Source organism: Diabrotica virgifera, chromosome 2 (genome assembly GCF_917563875.1).
Source record: "Diabrotica virgifera virgifera chromosome 2, PGI_DIABVI_V3a".
NCBI lineage: Eukaryota > Metazoa > Arthropoda > Insecta > Coleoptera > Chrysomelidae > Diabrotica > Diabrotica virgifera.
Genome location: NC_065444.1, coordinates 40532549 through 40558202, shown reverse-complemented (window position 1 = coordinate 40558202; position 25654 = coordinate 40532549). Strand labels below are relative to the sequence as shown.

General features: G+C 30.9%; 1 protein-coding gene across 3 annotated transcripts in view; it reads right to left on the bottom strand.

Annotated features, from left to right (window-relative positions):
* Positions 1–25654, bottom strand: part of LOC114328485 (facilitated trehalose transporter Tret1-like) — a 93740-nt gene that overhangs the window by 35039 nt on the left and 33047 nt on the right. For all 3 annotated transcript variants that reach the window (XM_028277342.2, XM_050643623.1, XM_050643622.1), the window contains exon 2: positions 13548–13827. In XM_028277342.2, coding sequence (XP_028133143.1) covers positions 13548–13827 — 280 coding nt within the window. The remainder of the gene's footprint in view (positions 1–13547; positions 13828–25654) is intronic.

Here is a 25654-nt window from a genome sequence, read left to right as displayed (position 1 = left end):
TTTTTTAATAGGGCTTTTCTTCGACTCTCATTTGTTTCGAGCTTCTGTGATATATTGTAGAATCTGTGTATATGAATATTATACACATATTATATTATACAACATATGACAGAAGCTCGAACCAAACCAGAGTCGAAGAAAAGCCGTATTAAAATATTTCGAATCCATTTCATCATCAAGAATTTTTTAAGTGACGGCCCCTATAACAAAATATAAAATATATAACTAATAGTTATTTGTGTACCAGGACCATTAGAAAAAATGTTTATGCCTGAGAGCAATTAACTGTGTGATGTTTATATTTTCGACGACGAAAAGAAATCCGATGGAACGTGGCGCGGCAGGCTTTATGATATAGAAAGATGAGAATGATGAAACAGAAAAAGATAAAACTTGTCGACGGCAGTCAACGCAACGTGAAATAGCCAAATTCTCTCAAAATGTGTTATTTAAGATCCTTAAGCTAATAACGAACCCTATTTTTATGGTTTTGTGGAACATCGCGCTTTTTCCCGTGAATTGTCGGTAAAATGACACGGTTCAAAGGAATTTAACATACAGGTACCAAAGCGTCCACCGTTCCGATGGAGCCAGGATCAGTGCCGCGGTAATTTTACTATGCAGTTGTCTAACCACGTTGTGTTAATATTTTTGTGATTGTATGAATTAACCAATTTAATAAAAATTCTATCGCCCACACTGGTGGTGTACCGTCCTTACTCTGGGTCCGACCGAATTTATCCAAAAATTGTAACGGGGTACGGGTTCGCGTGATAGGTTATGGTCACCACAGGGCGATATTGAGCAATAGCGAATGGCGGAAGGAAAAGGTCTATGGGTAAAATGCACTAACTTTCGGTTCACACCACATATATTCCGTGATCAACAAAACCTGAACAAACAGTATAGTCACTACAATAATAAAATAATATAAAGAAATGTAACGATAGTCCAAAGTCTTTTCCCGCCAACCCGATTCGTGTGTCAGCATCTTCTCTCTCTTCTTCTCCCGCGCAGTCTCTGCGATTCATTCGATTCTTCAAGGGAGACATCATACAGCTCGGCTGGAGAAGCACAGGGCCGGCTCGTTACAAAATATAGTTATTTTCTTAACTAGTGCGGAAAGTCATACTTTTCCGCACGCGATTGTAGTTTGCCGAACGACGCGAAACGGAGTTCGGCAAAGAGTTGAGTGCAGAAAAGAAGCTTTCCGCAAGAGTTAGGAACAATATTTTTTCTACTAGCGTTTAAAAAATGACCAAATCTTAATCAATTAACTGAATTAAAAAATATCGCTAATAAGTTATAATAATCCCGATTAAAGTCAATGCAGTGCCTAAATACCTGTTATGCAGTAATGAATGGTGTATATTAATAGAGGTGTTAATATTTTAAAGTCATAGCAACGATGTTAAACAAAGCAATTATTGTCAAAAAGCACCTCACACACTTTAAAATTTCCACGCATCTTTACTTACGAATTTTAAAATAATTCAGTGATTTAGGCAGCTAGTACAGCTGCCCAATTAAATGTTATTTTTAAATTACAAAAAAGAGCAATAAGGTACCTGTTTGGCCTCAGAAGAACAACACATTGCAGAAGTTACTTCAAAGATCACGGCATTTTAACCCTTACATCTTTATATATTTTAGAAACTGTTTGCTTAATTCGTAAATACATGCATGTCGTTCTAGCAAGGCCTCATCATGACTACTCCACCAGAAATTCAAATTTTGATGTTTATTTACCGATCCCGTCCTCTGAGTTAGTAATGAAATCTATATTATATTTCGCAAAAAAACTATACAACCTTCTTCCTTTACAACTAAAATCTGCAACATCTTTCCCCAAGTTCCGTAAAATGACAAAAGCTCATCTATCTAAAAGACCATATTATTCAGTAGAAGAGTTTCTTAATGACTAAGAAATTGCAGTAATGTACAAGTAACCAAACTTATCTATATTTGGGTGTCACATGCAGCAGCTTAAACTTATTAGTTCCTATGTCTATAAATAGTTTACTTTGTTGTATGTTCACTTTGCAATTTCTATAAATTGTTGCAATATATCGATTTTGTTTTTTTTTTCTTTACTTTATTAACTTATATTTTGTATTTATGTATATTTTTTTTATATTGACGATTTATCAAATTTCAGAAAATTGTATTTGTTATTGTTATTGTTAGATATTATTTATTTATTTTTTCTGACTTTAATTAAGCTTTGTCCATAAAATTTGTATAATTTTCAGTGACAATAAAGCATATTTCTATTCTATTCTATAGATGGCATCAAGTGACGAAGCACTACCCACATCTATTCTCGACGTTGTCAATAATCTTGATCTGTTACCGGAAAAGTAATAAAATATGTATGTAAATTCAGTGCGGAAAAGTAATGCGAAAAAATAAAACTTTCCAAACTAAAACGCGTGTGGAAAAGTAGACTTTTTTGCACGCTCGTAAAAAATAGCAATTTGTATAACAAGGGTGGAAAGTGCTACTTTTCCTCCCGAGAATGAAGTTTACTGCCCGACGCGTAGCGGAGGAAAATAACTAGTTAGGAAAATAATTACACTGCGGTGCAAAAAAATCGATCCACTAAAAATTTGGTCATTTTTGATGTTTCGAATTTCCTAAACCTGTTGTCCGAATTAAGTGATTTTTTACCACGTTATAGCCTTATTCATTGAAAGAAAGGTGCTACGTAAGATATTCGGAGCGGTCTGTGAGAACGGAATATGGAGGCGTAGATATAACTTTGAACTGCAGAATATCTACAAGCATACGTTTGGTGGAAAAGATATTATCACTATAATTAAGCGAAACCGCCTGCAGTGGGCAGGACATGTAGCCCGGGCCCCTGAATCGAACATGATAAAAAAGATTCTAACAGCGCAACCCGTGGGAATGAGAAGACGGGGTAGACCAAAGCTGAGGTGGATGGACGGGGTAACACAGGATGCCGAGAAGATCGGAGTCGGCAACTGGAAAATACAAGCAAGGGACAGAACAGAATGGCGTAGAAAGCTTGAGAAGGTCGAGGCCCTCTAAGGGCTGTAGCACCAAGATGATGATGATGATAGCCTTATTCATTGACAACATCTCTGTAATAATATTGTTGCTAGACAGTCAAACTATCATTGTGTACCGGGTGTATGAATCAAACTGTGTTTTTTTCTCAAACTTCGCATCACCCTGTGGACTATTCTGGCATTTATAAAATACTGAAATTAAAACCCAACTATAGCCTTAGGTTTTCTTAACATTCTGTCTTTAGATTCATTCGCTTATATTGGATAATAAAAAGTTAGGTACTTTAACAACTGGCCATGTTCGTCATCAGTATAGACTGTTTCTAAAATATTTGCGCAAAACTTTAAGGGGTTATTGTACATGAGAAAATAATGACAATTTGCTTTATAATAATATGTCCGCAAACGCTTCGTTTCTGAGATACGGGATGTTCAATTTATTTTTACAAACTGATGATTAACTTATTACTTTAAAACCAGTTGAGATGTGCAAATCAAATTTGGTGGGTTTTACGAAGTAGTTATTGCACATTTTTTGACATACAATTGAGAATTTAATATTCACCAGTGGCGCGCAAACGGGTATTATGACCGATAATATTACCCGTACGCACGCCAATGATGAATATAAAATTCTTAATTGTATGTCACAAAATGTGCAATAACCACGTTTTGAAACCCACCGAATTTGATCTGCATATCTCAACTGGTTTTAAAGCAATAAATAAATCGTCAGTTTGCAAAAAAAAGAATGTGTGTGTACTTTGTACGCGCGTAAGAAGTTATACTTCTATTATAGGGTTTCAACGAAATTAATGTACTTTCAACAGTTTATTTATATTTTATTTAAATATTATACTAATTTATACTTACTACTTCTCAAAAATTTTTATTAAAACAGCGCCAAAAATTAAAATAATAAAAGAATAAAACACACACAAACACATTGAAAAATGCCACAAATGATTTCTGAACAATAATTGTCGGAGAAAATTTTAACTAAATACGTATTTTCTGAAAATAAAATTATGTAATAAATATAATTACAATCATAAAATATATAAATAAAAAAATTAAAAAATAAAAGTGAAATTTAATAAAAGACTTTCTTCTCGATAAAAGGTATATTAGTTTAAAAAGCCCTAAAGGGCTACAAACATATGAACAAAACGTTTTCGCTTTTGTTCATATGTTTGTAGCCCTTTAGGGCTTTTTAAACTAATATACCTTTTATCAAGAAGAAATTTTTTTATTAAATTTCACTTGTAATTAATCGTATACAGCCAACTACAGGAAGTATTTCCTTGTGGATTTTTAAAAAATAAAAGTTTGTATTGGGTCCTAACCCGCTTATCAGCGCAGTTAGTATTGAAATTCATTCACCTTAAACGTTTACCCACGGAGACCATGCGTCATCATCTGCGAAGATCGACTAACTAAACGGATTAAACTTTTGGCAGTTCTGAATTAAATCAAATTATTTAGAATTGAAACATTAAAATATGTACAACAAAACATAGAGTAAGAAAACAATATATTAGGTGAATATTGATAGAAATTTTGATGGTAATCAATTTATGTAAATCAAAGCATTACATACTATGTATTTTGGTAGGTTCTTTTCAAATTTTCCAATTAGGTAGGTACCTATGAACTTCTTTATTACGATACTGAAACATTTATTCTTGTTCTCATGATAATTTTTCAGTGCGTCATTAATTATGACGTCATATACTGTATTGGGTGTGTCGAGAATTATTTCATGTAATTATTGACGAATCTGACAGATGCCAGAATCGTACTTCGCCATAGGTGAAAAGCTTTTGGAATTAAACTAATTAGTAATTTAGTAGATTTTATTTTTACACAATATGTTAACATGTAGGTATTTTTTATAAAGGGGAATAAAATTAAAAAGTAAACAATATTGTTAATTAAATTTATAAATATGGAAACATTCAAAAATGACACAAAACTATCCATAAACTGTATTTTTATCTTCTTCTCTAGGTGCTGCCTCCGCTTCAAAAGTTGGTAATCATCAGAGCGATCTTTATTTCTGAAACCGCGGCTCTAAATAATTCATTGTTATTACATCCAAACCAGTTCCTAAGGTTCTTCAGCCATGAGTTACGTCTCCTTACTATGGATATTGTCCTTGCATAATTATCTGGAGTATAAACTAACTTCTAACGAATTAAATTCTAAACCAAAATACAAAACTAACTTTTAACGAACTAAATTCTAAACCAAAACACAAAATAATGCACAAAAACGTTGTAAAACACAAGGGAAGTCGAATTCGAAATTTCAAAATGACAGGTACACAAAATACTGACCTGAATAATAACCGTCACTTGACTCTTTGACACTTCTAAAAACTGGCCAAAATGGACGAACTTTTCGTCAAATGTTCGTAATACGTGTATTTGATTGGCTAGAAAAAACGCGCATTCTAAATATCAACGAATCAAACGTAGGTTAGGAATAGACATCTTACACCGAGAGAACAATTTCTTTTCTCCTAAAACACCGATTTCTTTGAGCAATATTTCTTAAAAGTTAACATATCCTATTAACTTAAACATACCGGTTCAAATATAAAGAAACGAGTTTTTTAAACACAACTCAATAATTTCTTACAGATAATTTCTTCAATACTAAGAAATGCATTAATGGTTATATTTAATTTTCTTATCCTAAAGTTTTTATTTCTTAAATTGAAAACTACAAATATTTTGCAGTATAAGAAATATAATGTTAAGATAATCCATATTTATATTTGTGAACAAGAAATTTTCTTGCAATCAAATAAATATTTTAAACCACAAGAAATAATTCTTCAGAAATACCCTCTGTAGTAACTGTGGTTATAAAATAAAAACTTTGTCATTAATGCCGAAATGTTACTTGCAAAGAGATTTTCTTCCACAAAAAAATTGCGCAGATTAACTATTTATGATTTAGTCGTCAGTGTTTGTCAAGATGGCGTGATATGTTCATGTTCATATAGATGTATTTTAGATTTATTGGTGTTCTTTAAAAATTAACGGATATTTTAAAGGTACGTACATATATAGGTATTAAATAAAAGTAAATTGAGTAATTTAAGATGTAATAATAATATTGTTGCGTATCCGAATGGTTGAAAAAGAAACATAATAGTATCTTTATATGCTTTTTAGGTATAATGATGGACGACTCTGAAATAAAGGAGCTTATTATTCTAACTGGGAAATATGCCACAATTTAAAGCTGGGACAGAATTATATAATATATAGCTTCAAAACAATATTAAGAAAGGAGTTATTAACCAACTGCGGGGCCTTCCAGAAATGGTAGAACTTCATACATGTAAGTACCTTTTTAAAAATGTGTATATTTATGTATCAACTATAATAGGTTTTTTGAATGTATCGTCTTCTATAAAAATATACAATACAACGCTATATCAAACATGGCGGGTGCAACGCTGAGGATGTTTTCTGTTAATTTATTTGAGATAAAGAAATCAGTTAGTCTAAAAGAAATATATGTTTATGGTTAAGAAATGTTATTGCCGAAAACCGTGAATTAGATAATATGTATTAAATGACTTAGATGTAAACTAATAATATTTTCCCGTAATAAAATTTCTTAATGATTAGGTATGCTGTCTCTTTTAGATTATAAAAATTAAGAAAATTACAATATTATTATGTCTGCTTCAATGTTTTACATTGGTTGTATTTCCCTCTTGTTTTAGCTAAACAATGTTTATTGTGTGACTTAATATTATACAGATAAATAATTAATATTTCATTAACAAAAAGAAAAAAATTAACAAAGATGTGTAGGTTAAATAATGGCATGTTTGAACTAAATATGATTGATTATTATTAGTATTAATAGTTCTTATGTGGGGCCGTGTGTTTGTTTTTTTTTTTGTATTTCCTAAATTTTTCAAAATAAATATCTATAGCTGTATAAAAAATTTTTATTAAAGTAAGTTTACTCTTTCTACATAACAATTTTGTTTTAGACAAAGTGGTATTAACAAAAGAAAGAAAATTTGAGGAAGTTGGATTTGCCTCTCCATCCTTTTATTGTTGTGTAGAAGCCAGTGGTTTAAGAGTGGAGAAAATATTTGTATGTAATAATAACGTTTTATATGTTGTTTTATTAATAAATAATGATTTTACCTTAACCTGATTTATTTCGCCGTATGTAATATCACTTTATTTTCAAGAAATACTAACTTAACTCTAAATATACGTTTATCTCTGCGAAATATATTTCTTAACGTTAAATACATTAATTATTAATAGTAGAATAATAATATTCCTTACTAAGAAATATTATTGCTCAGAAGAAAGATAGTTTTGTAATGTGTAGAAAATATATTTTTATGACTAATAGAATTAATTAACATCAAGTGTAATTTCTTTCTGATAAATGGGTTTGAAGTTTGCCAGAAAGTGATAGTTCAATCATGTTTAAGATATATTTCTTTGGCTATATGCCACGTCGATCTTTCTTAAATATTAATAAAGTTTCTTTATGTCAAGAATTTTTTTCTCTCGGTGTATGTATATAACCATTGTAATGCTGCATTATTTTTGTGTTTAATCACGGAGCTACCGCTTTTTCCGTCTCATCAAACTTAATGCATTAGAGAGAAATAGAAAAACTGTGACGCACTGAAAAATGATCATGAGAACAAGAATACAATTATTACGTATCTGTCGCTTTTAAAAACTATTTAAAAAGTCACTACAATTATAAACTTTTTCTCTGACATCACAACAATAAAAACTAATATGAATATACACAACAATAATTTGTTTATCCAAAATCTCCATATTGAACAATTATTGACAGATGATTTTAACACCCAATCAGATCCCGTATAACGTTTATACCATAATGTCGGTGTGCGCGTGCGCCAAGTAAAATCAAAATTTTTACCCTCGTGCCTAAAGAAGTATAACTTCAAAATTTGGACATCCCGTATCTCAGAAACGAAGCGTTTGCGGACATATGATTAAATAGCAAATTGTCATAATTTTCTCATGTAAAATTACCCCTTAAACTTTGTCGCACTTATTTAGAAACACCCTGTGCTAATGACGAACATGGCTAGTTGTTAAAGTACTTAACTTACTACAACTTTTTTAATAATCAACATAAGCGAATGAATCGAAAGACAAAATGTTAAGAAAACCTGAGGCTATAGTTGGGTTTTAATTTCAGTATTTTTTAAATGCTAGAATAGTCCACAGGGTGATGCGAACTTTGAGAAAAAAACATAGTTGGATTCGTACACCCGGTATACAATGACAGTTTAACTGTCTAGCAACAATAGTATTACACCGATATTGTCAATGCATAAGGCTATAACGTGCTAAAAAATCACTTAAATCGGACAACAGGTTTAGGAAATTCAAAACATCAAAATGACCAAATTTTTAGTGGATCGATTTTTTTGCACCGCAGTGTATAATAATTGCACAGTAACAAAGGGTGCTAACCGTGTTCTCTTTCCTTTCCCCTATGATATATTTTCTATCTCTCTTTGCCAACGTTAAAATGGTAAACTGGTGTAGCGCTCCTTCACACGCGTCGTTGGTCTAAACCTTTACAAACACGAGGCTCTCTGCCTCGAGTGTTTGTAAATAACCCGACGATAAACACGTTATATTAATAGTCCACGTGCACACTACAAACTTTTATGTCATACTATGTAGTTTGTTGTATTCACAATCTAAAATTTTTAAAAATTCTAAAAATTTATCATATTAGAACACGCAACATCGTGGTTAGGATAACGATTTCAAACATAAACATCTGCGACTGTCAAACCTAAAAAGTAAAAATGCAGGAAAGTTTCGAAATTTCTGACGAAATCGCAAAAATAAAAGCGGAAAAGGCAACACAAAACTTACTACTGAAGAAATCGAACGACGCGTACGACAGAGAATAGAACAAATTACTACACTGGATGGCACAAAAATGTGTAGAATCGTTAATTAAAATAAGAATTCTTATAATTAACCCGTTTTTTTTTTTTCATTTTTTAAACATTTTTTTTTCGGCATTGTAATATAATACATCTTATACACCGCATCCCTCGGTAGACTGCAAGCTGGAACGCGACGGCAGACCGCATACTATAGTAGCACCAAAATTTGGTGACCATTAATATTTAATATTATGTGATTACACAAAAATTTCGTCATTTCTTTCTTAATTATATAGTATATTATTGGATAATATAGTAAATTGTTAGCAAATTTCCTTTCACTATTTAAGTGTATATTTGAATTTATACATTGGCTTCGTTGATTATGAAAAGGCATTCGACTCCATAGAACTTTGGGCAATAGAGAGAGCTAAACTGAGTCATTTGATATATGCTGACGAGATTGTAATATTCGCTACAAGTTTCGAAGGATTACAGACCATGATGACGCAACTATTTCAAGCTTCGGAAAAAGTAGGTCTTAAGATGAACTTGGAAAAAACAAAAGTAATGACGAATACACCAAACATTACAAAAATAACGTTGAATGACATAGATTCAGAAACAGTAAAAGAATAAATCTACCTGGGACAGATAATGAAAGTTAACAAAGAAAATCAAACTGCCGAAATTACCAGAAGAATAAGGCTAGCGTGGGCATGATTTGAAAAACTGAGTTGGATCTTGAAAAACACTAAAATAGAACAATATTTGAAAACCAGAGTTTACGATCAGTGTATCCTCCCTATAATTACGTATGGTTCACAGACGTGGACACTCACCAAGGCCAGTTTGGATAAAATAGTAAAGGCACAGAGAGCGATGGAAAGATCAATGCTCGGGGTGAGGCTCATAGACAAAAAACAAATAAATGGATTAGAAGCAAAACCAAAGTAAAAGACGCAGGAGAACATGCTGCCAAATTAAATGGAGCTTCGCAGACACAATGCCCGACTGAAGGATAAAATATAGAATCACGAAATACAACAATGGGGACCGTTTCGAATGATTACAGACCATGATGACGCAACTATTTCAAGCTTCGGAAAAAGTAGGTCTTAAGATGAACTTGGAAAAAACAAAAGTAATGACGAATACACCAAAAATTACAAAAATAACGTTGAATGACATAGATTCAGAAACAGTAAGAGAATAAATCTACCTCGGACAGATAATGAAAGTTAACAAAGAAAATCAAAATGCCGAAATTACCAGAAGAATAAGGCTAGCGTGGGCATGATTTGAAAAACTGAGTTGGATCTTGAAAAACACTAAAATAGAAAAATATTTGAAAACCAGAGTTTACGATCAGTGTATCCTCCCTATAATTACGTATGGTTCACAGACGTGGACACTCACCAAGGCCAGTTTGGATAGAATAGTAAAGGCATAGAGAGCGATGGAAACATCAATGCTCGGGGTGAGGCTCATAGACAAAAAACAAATAAATGGATTAGAAGCAAAACCAAAGTAAAAGACGCAGGAGAACATGCTGCCAAATTAAAATGGAGCTTCGCAAGACACAATGCCCGACTGAAGGATAAAATATGGAATCACGAAATACAACAATGGGGACCGTGGTTAGGAAGAAGAAGTAGAGGAAGGCCAAAAATGAGATGGGCTGATGACATAAAGAAGTTTGGAGGCCACAACTGGAAACAGGTGGCGCAAAATAGACAACACTGGATTGAATTTGGGGAGGCCTATGTCCAAAGCTGGATTACTGAAAGCTGAAGAAGAAGAAGAAGAGTTAAGTGTATGTACATTGTACATACCGGAGAAACCATATTCTATAGCAATTTCGGACCACAATTTCTTCTATACAATGTTATTGTGGTGATTTTTATTTCTCCTATTCCAAGTTCCTTTCCGCCCAATTACGAAACCTATCAACTTTTCCTTGTTCATATTGCGTTTCGATCGTAGAGTACCAGGGTGGAGGGTTGAAGAAATCCGAAGCTCGAATACTATGGTCTAAACCTATGGTGCGATACCTGGCTTGAGGATTTGCGTCGCGCTTGATTGTTAACGCTCGCAATAAAATATAAAATTCAATAGAATCTACGACTTGGTCTGGAATAACTGGCGTCTGATCGGCCTATGGAGGAGCGGTACGGCAAGGGATAAGGGCTTGAGCCCTTCGGCTCACACTCCCTCTAAGGGGAAAATTGACTCATCCCAGATACCTACGGTATCAAAAGGATTGAGCTCTGGTGGGACTCTTTCCATGTTATCGAGCCCTAGGTGACTTGGTATGCAGGTGTATCTCCCAAAAATTTTCGTACAGTTCTGGCCGTCGCGAGTAGTACAGATTTCTGCATGGTCTTATAAATTGTAATTGTCTTATAAATCTTATAAATATGTTCATTCAGACCCAGCTTTTTGATGCTTTCGAGGAGGGTCTTCGGAATGACTCCAGAAGTAGACATAGTAATCGGTATTGTCTGGGTACTTTGCATTCTCCATTGTCTCTGTATTTGAATTTCCAGATCTCTGTACTTGGCGATCTTTTCAGTAAATTTACTACGTAGATGGTTGTTGTTAGGTATCGCCACATCAATTAGTGTTGTTTGTCTTGTTAATTTATTAACTAGTACGAGATCTGGTCTATTATGTGCTACTGTTTGTTCTGTGAGCACAGTACGGTCCCAGTATAGCTTGTAGTTGCCATCCTCAAGCATACTCTCAGGATAGTATTGATAATATGCGAGATGGTCCGTTTGGAGAAGTCCCAGTTTGATAGCTATCTCTTTATGAAGGATCTTTCCAACTGATTCATGCCGTTCCTTGTATTCGGTTGCAGCAAATGCCTGGCAGCCCCCGGTAATATGTTGGATGGTTTCTTAGGCTTGACATCCATATCGGCATCTGTCGTTTTGAACCTGAGGGTTTTTGACGATATATTTCAGGTAATTTCTAGTTGGCATAACTTGATCTTGAATGGCCAGTAATGATCCCTCCGTTTCAGGGAACATCCTTCCAGATGTCAACCAATAGTTCGACGCTGTATTGTCGATATAGTCTTGGCTGACCTCATTGGGATGTCGCCCGTGTAGAGGTTTTCCCATCCAGGTGCGCATTTTTTCGTCTTTAGTGAGTGCAATATTTGACAACTTCCCAAGAAAGGAGTACAATATTTGACACAGATTTTTAACGCAATCTTAAGAACTGATTACTATTCCCTTTGGTGGAAAGTGGCACAAATCATTTTAATACCCAAACCAGGCAAGCCTGTAGAAGAAGTTAAGTTCTATAGACCTATCAGTCTACTTTCAGTGAAGTCAAATGTTTTTGAAAAACTCTTACTAGACAGATTACAGCCAATCCTCGTAGAAAAGCAGCTAATACCCAACCACCAGTTTGGATTTAGACAACAACATGCTACCACCGAGCAAATTCACCGAGTCTGCAGTTCCATAAACAAAGCCTTAGAGGAGAAGCAATACTGCTCTGAAGTCTTATTGGATTTCTCGCAGGGTTTTGACAAAGTCTAGCAGACTGGTCTGCTATATAAAATAGGAAAAGTCCTTCCTCTCAACTATTTTCTAATCCTCAAGTGCTATCTCTCCGACCGCCATTTCCTTGTAAGAGTAAAAGATCAGTGCACTAAATTCTATCCAATCAAAGCTGGAGTACCTCAGGGTAGTGTCCTTGGACCAGTTCTCTACTTACTCTACACAGCACATCTTCATACAAGCCAAAACATCATCACAGCTACATATGCAGATGACACAGCAATCATTGCACCTCACTCAAACCCGTACATCACCTCGCAACTGCTCCAGACAAATCTCGATAGAATAAAGATCTGGTTACAATTATGGCGAATTAAAGTAAACGAAAGCTAGTCAGTACATATAAGGTTCACTAATCTAAAAGATACGTGCCTAACCGCCTCATTAAATAATCAAGTACTACAACAAAGGCATGATGTAAAATACCATGCACTTGGATTGCAGATTAACGTGGAAGAAACACATATTCACGAAAAGAAAACAGTTGGATCTGAAACTCAGTAAAATCTACTGGAGAGATTCCAATCGAAGACCTTCCGCATTATCACAAATGCACCGTAGTACATGCCCAATAAATACATCAATCGTGATCTTCAAATTAAGACTGTCAAAGAAGAAATTACCAGTTACGCCCAAAAATACGACATAAGACTACAAAACCACCCCAACAGGCTAGAGAAGAACCTAATGAGACCCCAGGCAAACAGAAGGCTAAAGCGCCACACTCCAAGCGATCTATGTATCAACAAGATTTTAAATTTTCAAAAATATTCTATTTATCATGGAAGTTACCATGGGATTGCTTGAGCCACCATTGGAATTGTCGTCGTACGTTCTAGCCATCGCACGTTAAAATTCTTAGTGTGTGAGACTGCGTTTATGGGCCAAATATCCAATAATAAAGCAGACTTTAATGAGAAACAAGAATATCAACATCGCTAATTAATAAAAAATAATAACATCAATAATAAAATCCTATATTAAAATGACACTTACCTACCGACAAACAGGTATATCATTTTGTCCCCAAGACCAATCAGTGCCCAAGAGGTTAGCACCCCCACTGATGCATATATCACTGAAGCCTTCCTGCCGAATTTGTTGACTGAGTATAAAGTTAGGGGTAATCCACAGAGAGATCCATATAGGTAGCAAGCTTCGAGCCATTCTGCTTCTTCGTGATTTGTTTCTATGTGGCTACTGTTGCTAGTTAAGTATGGCACCATGGGAGATGTCCAAGCGTATGTCATTCCATCTGATATTGCAAAGAGGCATCCTAAAAGAATTAATAGTTACATATATACATTGTTTTCTCTGGGTCTGTCAGTCTGTTATAGATAAAGCATAAAGCTTTAATTATACAGGGTGTCCCAACATCGGACCAAAAAAAAGTAGTAAAAGGAAGTTAAACTTCTCTTGTAGGTAGATGGTATATAAATTTATTATTATATTTATTATATTAAATTTATTAAAATTTTATTTATAAATATAAATATAAATATAAATATAAATATAAATATAAATATAAATATAAATATAAATGTAAATATAAATGTAAATGTAAATGTAAATATAAAAATAAATATAAATATAAATATAAATATAAATATAAATATAAATATAAATATAAATATAAATATAAATATAAATATAAATATAAATATAATTATAAATATAAATATAAATATAAATATAAATATAAATATAAATATAAATATAAATATAAATATAAATATAAATATAAATATAAATATAAATATAAATATAAATATAAATATAAATATAAATATAAATATAAATATAAATATAAATATAAATATAAATATAAATATAAATATAAATATAAATATAAATATAAATATAAATATAAATATAAATATAAATATAAATATAAATATAAATATAAATATAAATATAAATATAAATATAAATATAAATATAAATATAAATATAAATATAAATATAAATATAAATATAAATATAAATATAAATATAAATATAAATATAAATATAAATATAAATATAAATATAAATATAAATATAAATATAAATATAAATATAAATATAAATATAAATATAAATATAAATATAAATATAAATATAAATATAAATATAAATATAAATTAAAAATGGGTAGTTCCCTGGATTGGCTGTATACCTTATAGTTAAACAAACTGGAACATGAAGTAAAAACCACTTCTATGTAAAAGGTATATTTACTAAAAATTTTTTAGAATCCCAATGGATTCAATAAAATGAGTTCATCAGAACGTTTTCAAACCTATCGGTCCATCATCAGTGATCTAAAATCAAATAAGTAATCCCACTATTAAAATTAAAAAGATGGTTGAAATTGTGAAAGTTAAAAAATGTGGTTATGATTACTTACTTGAATACTTGCAAAATAGCCCCAGAACCAAACAATGGTTGTGATTATAAATAAATCTACATCATGTTGAAATAAATTTAAAATGGCTAAACGCCGATGTTAAAGGATTAAACCTCTGGGAACATGGTGAAACTCTACCCGAGGACCCAATCAACCATCTTCGGTCAACGATGACTACTAAGTGTCAAAGCTATGTAAGGAAATGCTTGATGTGACATTGACAGTTAAGGAAGAAGGTAGTCGATTTTCTAGGAATTTTAAAAACAAAGTAATGATCCAGAAGAAGATATGTTAAAGCTTTTAATATCTGAAATTGTCTGTTAATTAAATCTATTGTTGTTTAAAATTAAAAGATAATGTGTTTTACAAAATAAAATTATTTTAACTGTAGGTAACTACAAATTGACTGTATCAAATAAAATTAACCTGATCAAAAAATTACAATATGATAAAGTGAGCTGATTAGTAGTAATAACAGAAATAAAATTAAATAAGTGGTGTTATAGAAGAAGTTTTAAATTTTGAAAAGGGATATTATTATATCAAGAAATTTATATGTCCACAGCATGTGTATTGATGGTTGTATAGGTAGTAGGGAAATTATTGTTTGGATGTAGGTGAAAATTAAAAAATTTTATATAGATTGGAGTTAGGATAAAGTCAATCTGATAGTAGAAAATGTGATTCAGGAATGCAATTATTATGGAACAATTTTAATGAAATTGAGAAAATTCTTGTGACAAACTGGTGAATATGTAAAATTGATAATAAATAATTGTAGGAAAACAGGTTGCCCAGTTGATACAAACTAAAATTTAATTAGTATAGAAAACAATAGGTGTAATGAATGAAATAGAATTAATAAAACAAAATTAAGAGAATGAATATTGTTATAATTTGATTAAAGAATGACTGAGTTTAACTGTGATAAATGAAATAAAGTGATGAAATGTTAGATGTGAAGATAAAAAATATATTTGGAAAAGGTCAAAGACAAAAAGCAAAGGAGTGTGATGTAGGGTCAAAGCATAGGTGAAATGAGTGAAAGAGAAAGATTGGAGAGTTGGGTATGAGGGTTGAACTGAATGAAGAAAAGAAATGAAAGAAGTGTGAAAAGAGGGTATGGTAAATTAATTAGATTTTGATTAAGAGGAGTTCATGTGGTTAGTAATGATTATTATGTGTAAGGAGTTTGGAGCCAGTAAGGGAACGAAGAAGATAGTTGACAGTGGGTAAATAGGATGAAGAAGATAGCAGATAGGATAGGAAAAGGGAAGGTATAACAAAGTAATAGGAATTATGAAAATAATTGACGGTGAATGGGGACAAAATTGCGGTTAAGGGATGTTTGTCGGTTAACACAATTGGGACTTTTCTTTAGGTCTTTGACAATTTCCAAATCCTCGTATAAGTCTAAACGGAGTGTATTTTTTTGTTGAATGTTGTGTATCAACTGGACCCCATCAGGAATCTTAAGTTCGTGTTTATTGACTTTTAAATGGTGTGAAAAAGCTGAAGTGGTATCTCTCTTACTGTGTTCTGCCGATCGGGTGGAAAGAGATCTATAAGTTCTACCAATGTAGGTAGCATCGCAGTCTGAACAAGAGAGTCTGTATACCCCACTACGGCTCATGTAATGGATAGGGTCTTTGGTGTTAGTTAAGCTTTTATTGAGGGTGTTATTGACTTTAAATGAGATTTTGATGTTATCACAAGAATTAGAAATGATTTGTTTGACTCTTTCAGATAATTTGGAGTTATTAAACGGTAAGGAGGCATAAATTGGAGTAGTTGTGGAAGATGATGAGAAAGCGGATTGTTGAAGTAACTTAAGTTCTCTTTTCTGTTGAAGTTTATGGATGATGTCTGGGTCATAACCATTGTTAACTGCAATTTGTTTGATGATGTTCAGTTCTTTGTTAAATTCAGTTGTAGATAGAGGAATAGAGTTTAATCTATGTATAAAGCTACGAAATGCAGAAAGTTTATGTGAAAGAGGATGGTTAGAAGTGGAATGGATAACGTGATCAGTCTGTGTAGGTTTACGGTAGATACCAAAGTTGAAGTGGTCATCTAGTCTGGTAATAGATATGTCCAAGAAGTTAATGGAGTTAGAAGATTCTAGTTCCATGGTAAAAGTGATTTTAGGATGGATTAGATTGATTTTATGAAGTAAGTTGTGAGCTGAGTCGGAGTTACCAGATATGAGGACTAAAATGTCATCTACATAACGAAACCAATGTAATATCTCTGGATTTTTTGTGATATGATTGGATTCTAAATGATCCATAAAGACATCAGCTAAGAAAGGGGATAAGCAACTTCCCATTGCTAAACCATCTGGTTGTTGATAAAAGTTGTTGTTGAAGACAAAGTAATCTTGAGATAGGCTGTGGACATATAAATTTCTTGATATAATAATATCTCTTTTCAAAATTTAAAACTTCTTCTATAACACCACTTATTTAATTTTATTTCTGTTATTACTACTAATCAGCTCACTTTATCATATTGTAATTTTTTGATCAGGTTAATTTTATTTGATACAGTCAATTTGTAGTTACCTACAGTTAAAATAATTTTATTTTGTAAAACACATTATCTTTTAATTTTAAACAACAATAGATTTAATTAACAGACAATTTCAGATATTAAAAGCTTTAACATATCTTCTTCTGGATCATTACTTTGTTTTTAAAATTCCTAGAAAATCGACTACCTTCTTCCTTAACTGTCAATGTCACATCAAGCATTTCCTTACATAGCTTTGACACTTAGTAGTCATCGTTGACCGAAGATGGTTGATTGGGTCCTCGGGTAGAGTTTCACCATGTTCCCAGAGGTTTAATCCTTTAACATCGGCGTTTAGCCATTTTAAATTTATTTCAACATGATGTAGATTTATTTATAATCACAACCATTGTTTGGTTCTGGGGTTATTTTGCAAGTATTCAAGTAAGTAATCATAACCAAATTTTTTAACTTTCACAATTTCAACCATCTTTTTAATTTTAATAGTGGGATTACTTATTTGATTTTAGATCACTGATGATGGACCGATAGGTTTGAAAACGTTCTGATGAACTCATTTTATTGAATCCATTGGGATTCTAAAAAATTTTTAGTAAATATACCTTTTACATAGAAGTGGTTTTTACTTCATGTTCCAGTTTGTATAAATATAAATATAAATATAAATATAAATATAAATATAAATATAAATATAAATATAAATATAAATATAAATATAAATATAAATATAAATATAAATATAAATATAAATATAAATATAAATATAAATATAAATATAAATATAAATATAAATATAAATATAAATATAAATATAAATATAAATATAAATATAAATATAAATATAAATATAAATATAAATATAAATATAAATATAAATATAAATATAAATATAAATATAAATATAAATATAAATATAAATATAAATATAAATATAAATATAAATATAAATATAAATATAAATATAAATATAAATATAAATATAAATATAAATATAAATATAAATATAAATTTTATTTATTTAAAATTTATATTAAATTTATTATAAATTTATTTATTAGTCTAATTGTATTCTTGTAACATCGACTTAATGTCGACATTGTTGTAGCCGAAATGGCTTAATTTTTGTAACGTTAAGGTCATTCGACCTAACTATAAAGCTAGTTCAAACTACTTTTGATCTAATGTTTCAATCTGATGATGGACTGATTAATCAGAAAACGTTTGTTTTGTAATAGTGATGTACCCACTTTAATCCAACTTGGATCTTTTTAGAAAAATTTTAATAAATTTATATACCATCTACCTACAAAAAGCTTTACTTCCTTAGTAAATTTTTTATTATAGTATACAGCCAATCAGCGGAATTTTTTCCTTTTTATTTTATTGAAATAACTTGTTTAATAATTTATCTATCGAATGACACTAAACACCAACCCCTACTTCTCTCCTGGATGTGGGGGGGGGGGGTAATTTTAAACTCTTAAATAGGAACCCCCATTTTTATTGCAGATTTGGTTTCCTTATGAAAAAACAAGCAAAATTTATTCGAAACATTTTTATAACAGGAAAAATATGTACGATTTATTAGCTATCAGCTTAATAAATAGGTAATTAAGTATATAAATTTTATAAATATTGTCTTTTGTTTTTACATAATTATACAGGGTGTTTCATTGGGAAACGGAAATACTTCAATTGTAAATAGAGGTAACCGAGGCGGTTTTAGGTATACTACATTTTTTGCCCTACCGACTTTTATACCCGAGTTACAGGGTGTTTTATCGATTTTGCCAATTTCTTTCCTAAGCCATAACCCTATAACCACCCTGTATATTTTTTTGATATCTGGTACATATGTGTCTCATAGAAAACCCAAACGGCCGACATACTAATCACAAGAAAAATCCAGGTCCGGGTTAACAAAAAATTATAAAGTAATTGTGACCTTAAAAAAACACCCTGTATACTGAAATTCTGAAAATATGTTTGCACATTTGAAAAGAGCACAAAAAACTAAGTCTAATCGTTTGCTTCAATTTTTCGGCCAGACAATTTTATGACTTTAATTTTAAATTTATATTAAATTTTTTAAGAACTCTGACATTGAAAAGAAGGTATTATTAACTTTTTATTATAAATTATTAAAGCTATTGAATAAATACTTATTTTAAAATTAATCAATACTTATTTACTACATTTGAACGACCCAATTATTAATCACAACAAAAATCCAGGTCAGGATAAACAAAAAAAAAATAAAGTAATTGTGATCTTGAAACAACACCCTGTATATTGAAATTTTCAAAATTTCTTTGAACATTTGAAAAGACCACAAAAATCTAAGTTTATGGGTGTGCTTTAATTTTCGTGAAGGAAATTTAATGACTTGAATTTTAAAATTAAATATATTCATAATTTTAAGAACACTGAAATAATTAAAAAGCAGATTTTAAAGCACTTTTAACAACAAATTATTAAAGTTATTAAATAAATACCCATTTTAAAAATAATCAATACTTATTTACGACATTCGAATGACCCACTTACAAATCACAACAAAAATCCAGGTCCGGATTAACAAAACAATATAAAGTAATTGTAACCTTGAAACAACATCCTGTATATTGAAATTTTCAAAATCCGTTTGCACATAGGTATGAAAAAAGCACAAAAAACTAAGTTTAATCGTTAGTTTCAATTTTTTGGCCAGAAAATTTAATGAATTTAATTTTGAAATTATGTCGAAATTTTTAAGAACTCTGTGAACTCATAATAAAAATTTCGATATAATTTCAAAAGTAATGTCATTGAATTGTCTGCACAAAAAATGAAAGCGGGACATTATACTTAGTTTTTCGTGCTCTCTTTAGGTGTGCAAACGTATTTTAAAAATTTCAGTATACAGGGTGTTTTTTCAAGGTCAGAATTACTTTTGTATTTTGTTGTTAATACGGACCTGGATTTTTCTTGTGATTAGTAAGTAAGTCCTTCTAATGCTGTAAATAATTACTGATTATTTTTAAAATTGGTATTTATTCATTAACTTGAATGATTTATTAAGAAAAGTGCTTTAAAAACCTGCTTATTAATTTCAGGGTTCTTAATAATTTGAATATATTTAATTTCAAAATTAAAGTTAATAAATTTTTGCACAAAAAATCAAAGTGAATCGATAAACTCGGCTTTTTGTGGTCTTTTCAAATGTGCAAACAATTTTTGAAAATGTCAATATACAGGGTGTTGTTTCAAACTCACAATTACTTTATGTTTTTTTGTTAATCCGGACCTGGATTTTTCTTGTGATTAATAATTGGGTCTTTCCAATGTGGTAAATAAATATTGATTCATTTTAAAATGAGTATTTATTCAATAAATTTAATAATTTATAATTAAAAGTTAATAATACCTTCTATTTAATGTGGAGTTCTTAAAAAAATTCAATATAATTTCAAAATTAAAGTCAAAAAATTGTCTGGCCGAAAAATCGAAGCCAACTATTAGATTTAGTTTTTGTGCTATTTTTAAATATGCAAACAGATTTTCAAAATTTCAATATACAGGGTGTTGATTTAATGTCACAATTATTTTATAATTTTTTGTTAATACAGACCTGGATTTTTCTTGTGATTAGTATGTCAGTCGTTTGGGTTTTGAGTGAGAGATATGTGTACCAAATATTAAAAAAATATACAGGGTGGTTCTAAAGTTATGGCTTAGGAAAAAATGAGCAAAATCGATAAACACCCTGTAACTCGGATATAAAAGTCGGTAGGGCAAAAAATTTAGTATACCTAGAACCGCCTTGCTGACCTCTATTCGCCATTAAAGTATTTCCGTTTCCCAATGAAACACCCTGTGTACTATACATATAAGCAGTGGGGTTCCTACGGTCTCCTCCGCATCCCACATTTCGCTCGCATCGTTTTAATTTCCACCCATTCGTTTTCTTCAATAGCTCTGTCTGCCATAGACTGTTCTATGCGTTTCTGCCATGTTTCTGTAGGCCTTCTTCTTCTTCTTCTATTTATGGGTATGTAATTTAATGCTCTTTTTGGCCATCTTTCCTTTGACATCCTCATAACATGACCATACCATAGCAATTCCTTTGTTTCTATAATAATATAGTCAACCGTGGAATATACACTCTTGGTCCGTTGTCTTATTTCCTTATTTGGTACGTGTTCTAATCTAGATACCCTGCATGCTCTACGTAAGTACTCCATCTCCGCTACTTCTATATTTTTCTTTAATTTCCTCTGAGTTGCCAACATTCTGCTCCATAAGTTATAATAGGTTCCACAATTGTTCTGTAGATTGTTAATTTTGTGTCCAGATTCACCTTGTTAGACCATAGTAGACCATTTAAAATACGAGTTGCTTTCCTTCCTTGCTGTATCCTATGCTGTATGTCTCTCTTTGTAGTTCCTTCTTCTGATATTATGATTCCTAAATATCTCTATTCCTTACATTTGCTCATACTTCTTAACTCTAGTTCCGGATTTTCGGTTTCCTCTCCTCTTCTCAAATATTCCGTTTTCTCCATGTTCATACATGGTCCCCATTTTTCATATCTGATCTGTAACTTTCTTAGCATATAATCCATATCATGTTCATCGTTGGCCAGAATTACTTGGTCATAACAAAACGAAAGTTATTTTTACATAATTACCTATATTAAACTTTTCTATTTTAAGGGTCAATGAAATATGTAAAATAAGTCTCTTAAATGTAAGTTATTGATTTCACAGTATTATTTTAGTCTTTACTTTGATGTGTGGCATGCCACGAAAATTATATTTCGATTTTTCAAATTTTAAGACACTGAGCTCAAAAGGTTCGACGTGACTGATACAGGATAACCTATAGGCTATTGATTATGTACTATAGAAAGGAACTACAACGTTAACGGGGTTTTATTACTTCATATGGTCAATGAACCTCTATATATGAAAAAACCGCGGAGTGCTACCATTTAAAGGGTGCGTTTTTGAGAAATGGGTGAATTAGTCCCTGAGCACAGGTTACATTAGGGTGAGTTCTATATACTTTTGGCACAAACACGTCTACATAAAAATTGTACCTGGTTAAATTTCCTATCTAAATATAACTTTTTAAAGTCAAAGATACTTTTTTTTACAAAAATATATTCAAAAGAAAAAGCCCAAAGAAACCCAAAAGAAATAAATTTTGTTTTTTGTCCCATAACTTTTGTCCACGGGTATATAGGTATAGACATTGCTTCACAGAAAAAAAAACATACATATTTTCTCTTTAAAACGATGCTTAGTAGAGGTCGTTAGGATTTACAGTTTTCGCAATATGATTTTTCAAAGTTCGCCGCTCACAGCAATTTTGGGCAATTTTCCTTGTTATTTCGCAAATATTTTTCTGTAACTTTTTCTACGCAACTTTAGGCATATGCAATGGTACATGTAAGAGGAATAGAAATCAATTACCTTTAAAATGTTCTACTATATAATGTTGTACGACTTCTTTTAAAGAGGTTATCTTTTTCAAGATTTTATACTTTTAACAAGTTTTTATATTTTTTACGATTATTTTTTAAATTTCCCATTAGAACTTATTTTTTCTACATTTAGGTATATATTATATAATAAAAAAGAAAGCTTATTCTGTTTACTTTAAAATGGTGTATTATAAAAAATTCTAGGATTATTTTTGAATAAGATATGCTTTTTCAAAATGTAATAAGTACTTGCAACGATTTTTGATTTTAGGATTATTTTTTAAATTTCTCCTTATAACTTTTATATGTGATTGTGTGTTATGATTGAATCTTATTTTTTATAGGTAATACTTTGGATCCACTTGACTCGGCCGGGCAAACTTCAAAATATGGATTAATTCCAATATTTACTGTCAAAGCTCCTGCACCACAAGCTTTGCTTGAAAAAATAGCATGTAAATGTACCAAAGGATTTACAAAAAACTGCGGTTGTAGGAAGATAGGAATTAGTTTTTCAATATTCTGCAAAGGGTGCATGTGCATGTGCATGGGTACTAATTGTGGGACTCTAAGATAACTGAGGTGTCAGAGGAAGATATTGAAGCTAATCCTAACGAAGAGATGGACTTTGATTTTGAAATTTTTTAAATGTCAACGTTTAAATAATTTTAACTAAAGTGATGTTTTCTAAGACTAATGTTTATGTAATTTTTGTAAAAGAAATAATTTTAAATAATACAGGTAAAAAAATATCAAAGAATCACTCGGTTTCCATTATTTAAATATAGATGATACACCATTTTAAAGAACAGAAAGTAAGTCCTCTTTATTCAGCAATATATAGTATATTCATGTACAAGAAAAAAAAAGTTATAATGAGAAATTTAAAAAATAATCCTAAAATCAAAAATCGTTGCAAGTACTTATTACATTTTGAAAAATAATATCTTATTCAAAAATAATCTTCGAATTTTTTGTAATACAAAATTTTCAAGTAAACAAAATAAGCTTTTTTTATTATATAATATAATATATACCTAAATGTAGAAGAAAAAAAGTTATAATGAGAAATTTCAAAAATAATCGTAAAAAATGTAAAAAATAATATTTTTTTTATATTAGGTATTATACAGGGTGTCCCGAAAAGAATGGTCATAAATTATACCACACATTCTGAAGTCAAAAATAGTTCGGTTGAACCTAACTTACCTTAGTACAAATGTGCTCATAAAAAAAGTTACAGCCCTCCGAATTTACAACATGAAAATCGATTTTTTTCAATATATCGAAAACTCTCAGAGATTTTTTATTGAAAACAGGCATGTATCATTCTTATGGCAGGACCACCTTAAAACAAAATTATAGTGAAATTTGTCCACCCCATAAAAAATTTATGGGTTTTTGTTCCCTTAAACCCCCCTAAACTTTTGTGTACGTTCCAATTAATTCATTTTTGTGGTACCATTAGTTGAACACAACGTTTTTAAAACTTTTTTGCCTCTTAGTATTTTTTCAATAAGCCAGTTTTTATCGAGATGCGGCTTCTTTTTTACTATATTTACATAAAAAAATAAAAAAACATACAGCAGCGAAGTTTGGCCACTTAAAGAAAAATCCGAAAATATGCTCAGAACAACTGAAATGGACTTCTGGAGAAGATCTGCTGGTATATCAAGAATACAAAAAATCAGAAATACAAGAATATTCGAGATAATGGATGTAAAGCATACAATAATGGACGATATAAAAACAAAGCAACTAAGATGGTTTGGCCACGTACAACGTATGGAAGAAGACAGATTACCCAAGCAAGTGCTACGATGGGCACCAAAAGGACGGCGGAAGAGAGGAAGACCTAGGAAAAGCTGGATAGAAGGAATCCATAGGGAAATCGGAGAAAGAGGCTTGAACGAAGACATGTGCTACGATCGAGAGCAATGGCGATTGGGAATCGGAAGACGTCGTAGAACGTTATGAACCGATTATATATATATATATATATATATATATATATATATATATATATATATACATAAAAAATTTATGGGGGTTTTGTTCCTTTAAACCCCCCAAATGTTTGTATACGTTCCAATTAAGCTATTATTGTGGTACCATTAGTTAAACATAGTGTTTTTAAAACTTTTTTGCCTCTTAGTCTTTTTTTGATAAGTCAACTTTTATCGAGATATGGCTTCTTTTTCAAAATATACCAAAAAATTTAAGTTATAAATAAATTTTCAAATTATTAACAGGTGTCTATAATCATACTTAACCATATACAAAAATATGTGGTGGATACGACAAATATTCAAAATATCTCGATAAACACTGGCTTATCAATAAAGTACTAAGAGGCAAGAAAGTTTTAAAAATATTGTGTTTAATTAATGGTGCCACAATAATAATTTAACTGGAACGTACATAAAAGTTTGGGGGGGTTTAAGTGAACAAGACCCCCATAAAATTTTTATGGGGTGCACAAATTTCACTATAATTTTTTTTTAAAATGTTGCCGCGATAAAAATTCCTCTTGTTCATTTTCAATAAAAAACCTAGGAGTTTTCGATATATGAAAAAAAATCGATTTTCATTTTGTAACTTCAAAGGGCTGTAACTTTTTTTGTGTGCACTATTGTGTATAGGTAAGTGAGGGTCAATCAACCTATTTTTGACCCCAGAATCTGTGGTATAATTTATGACCAATCTTTTCGGGAC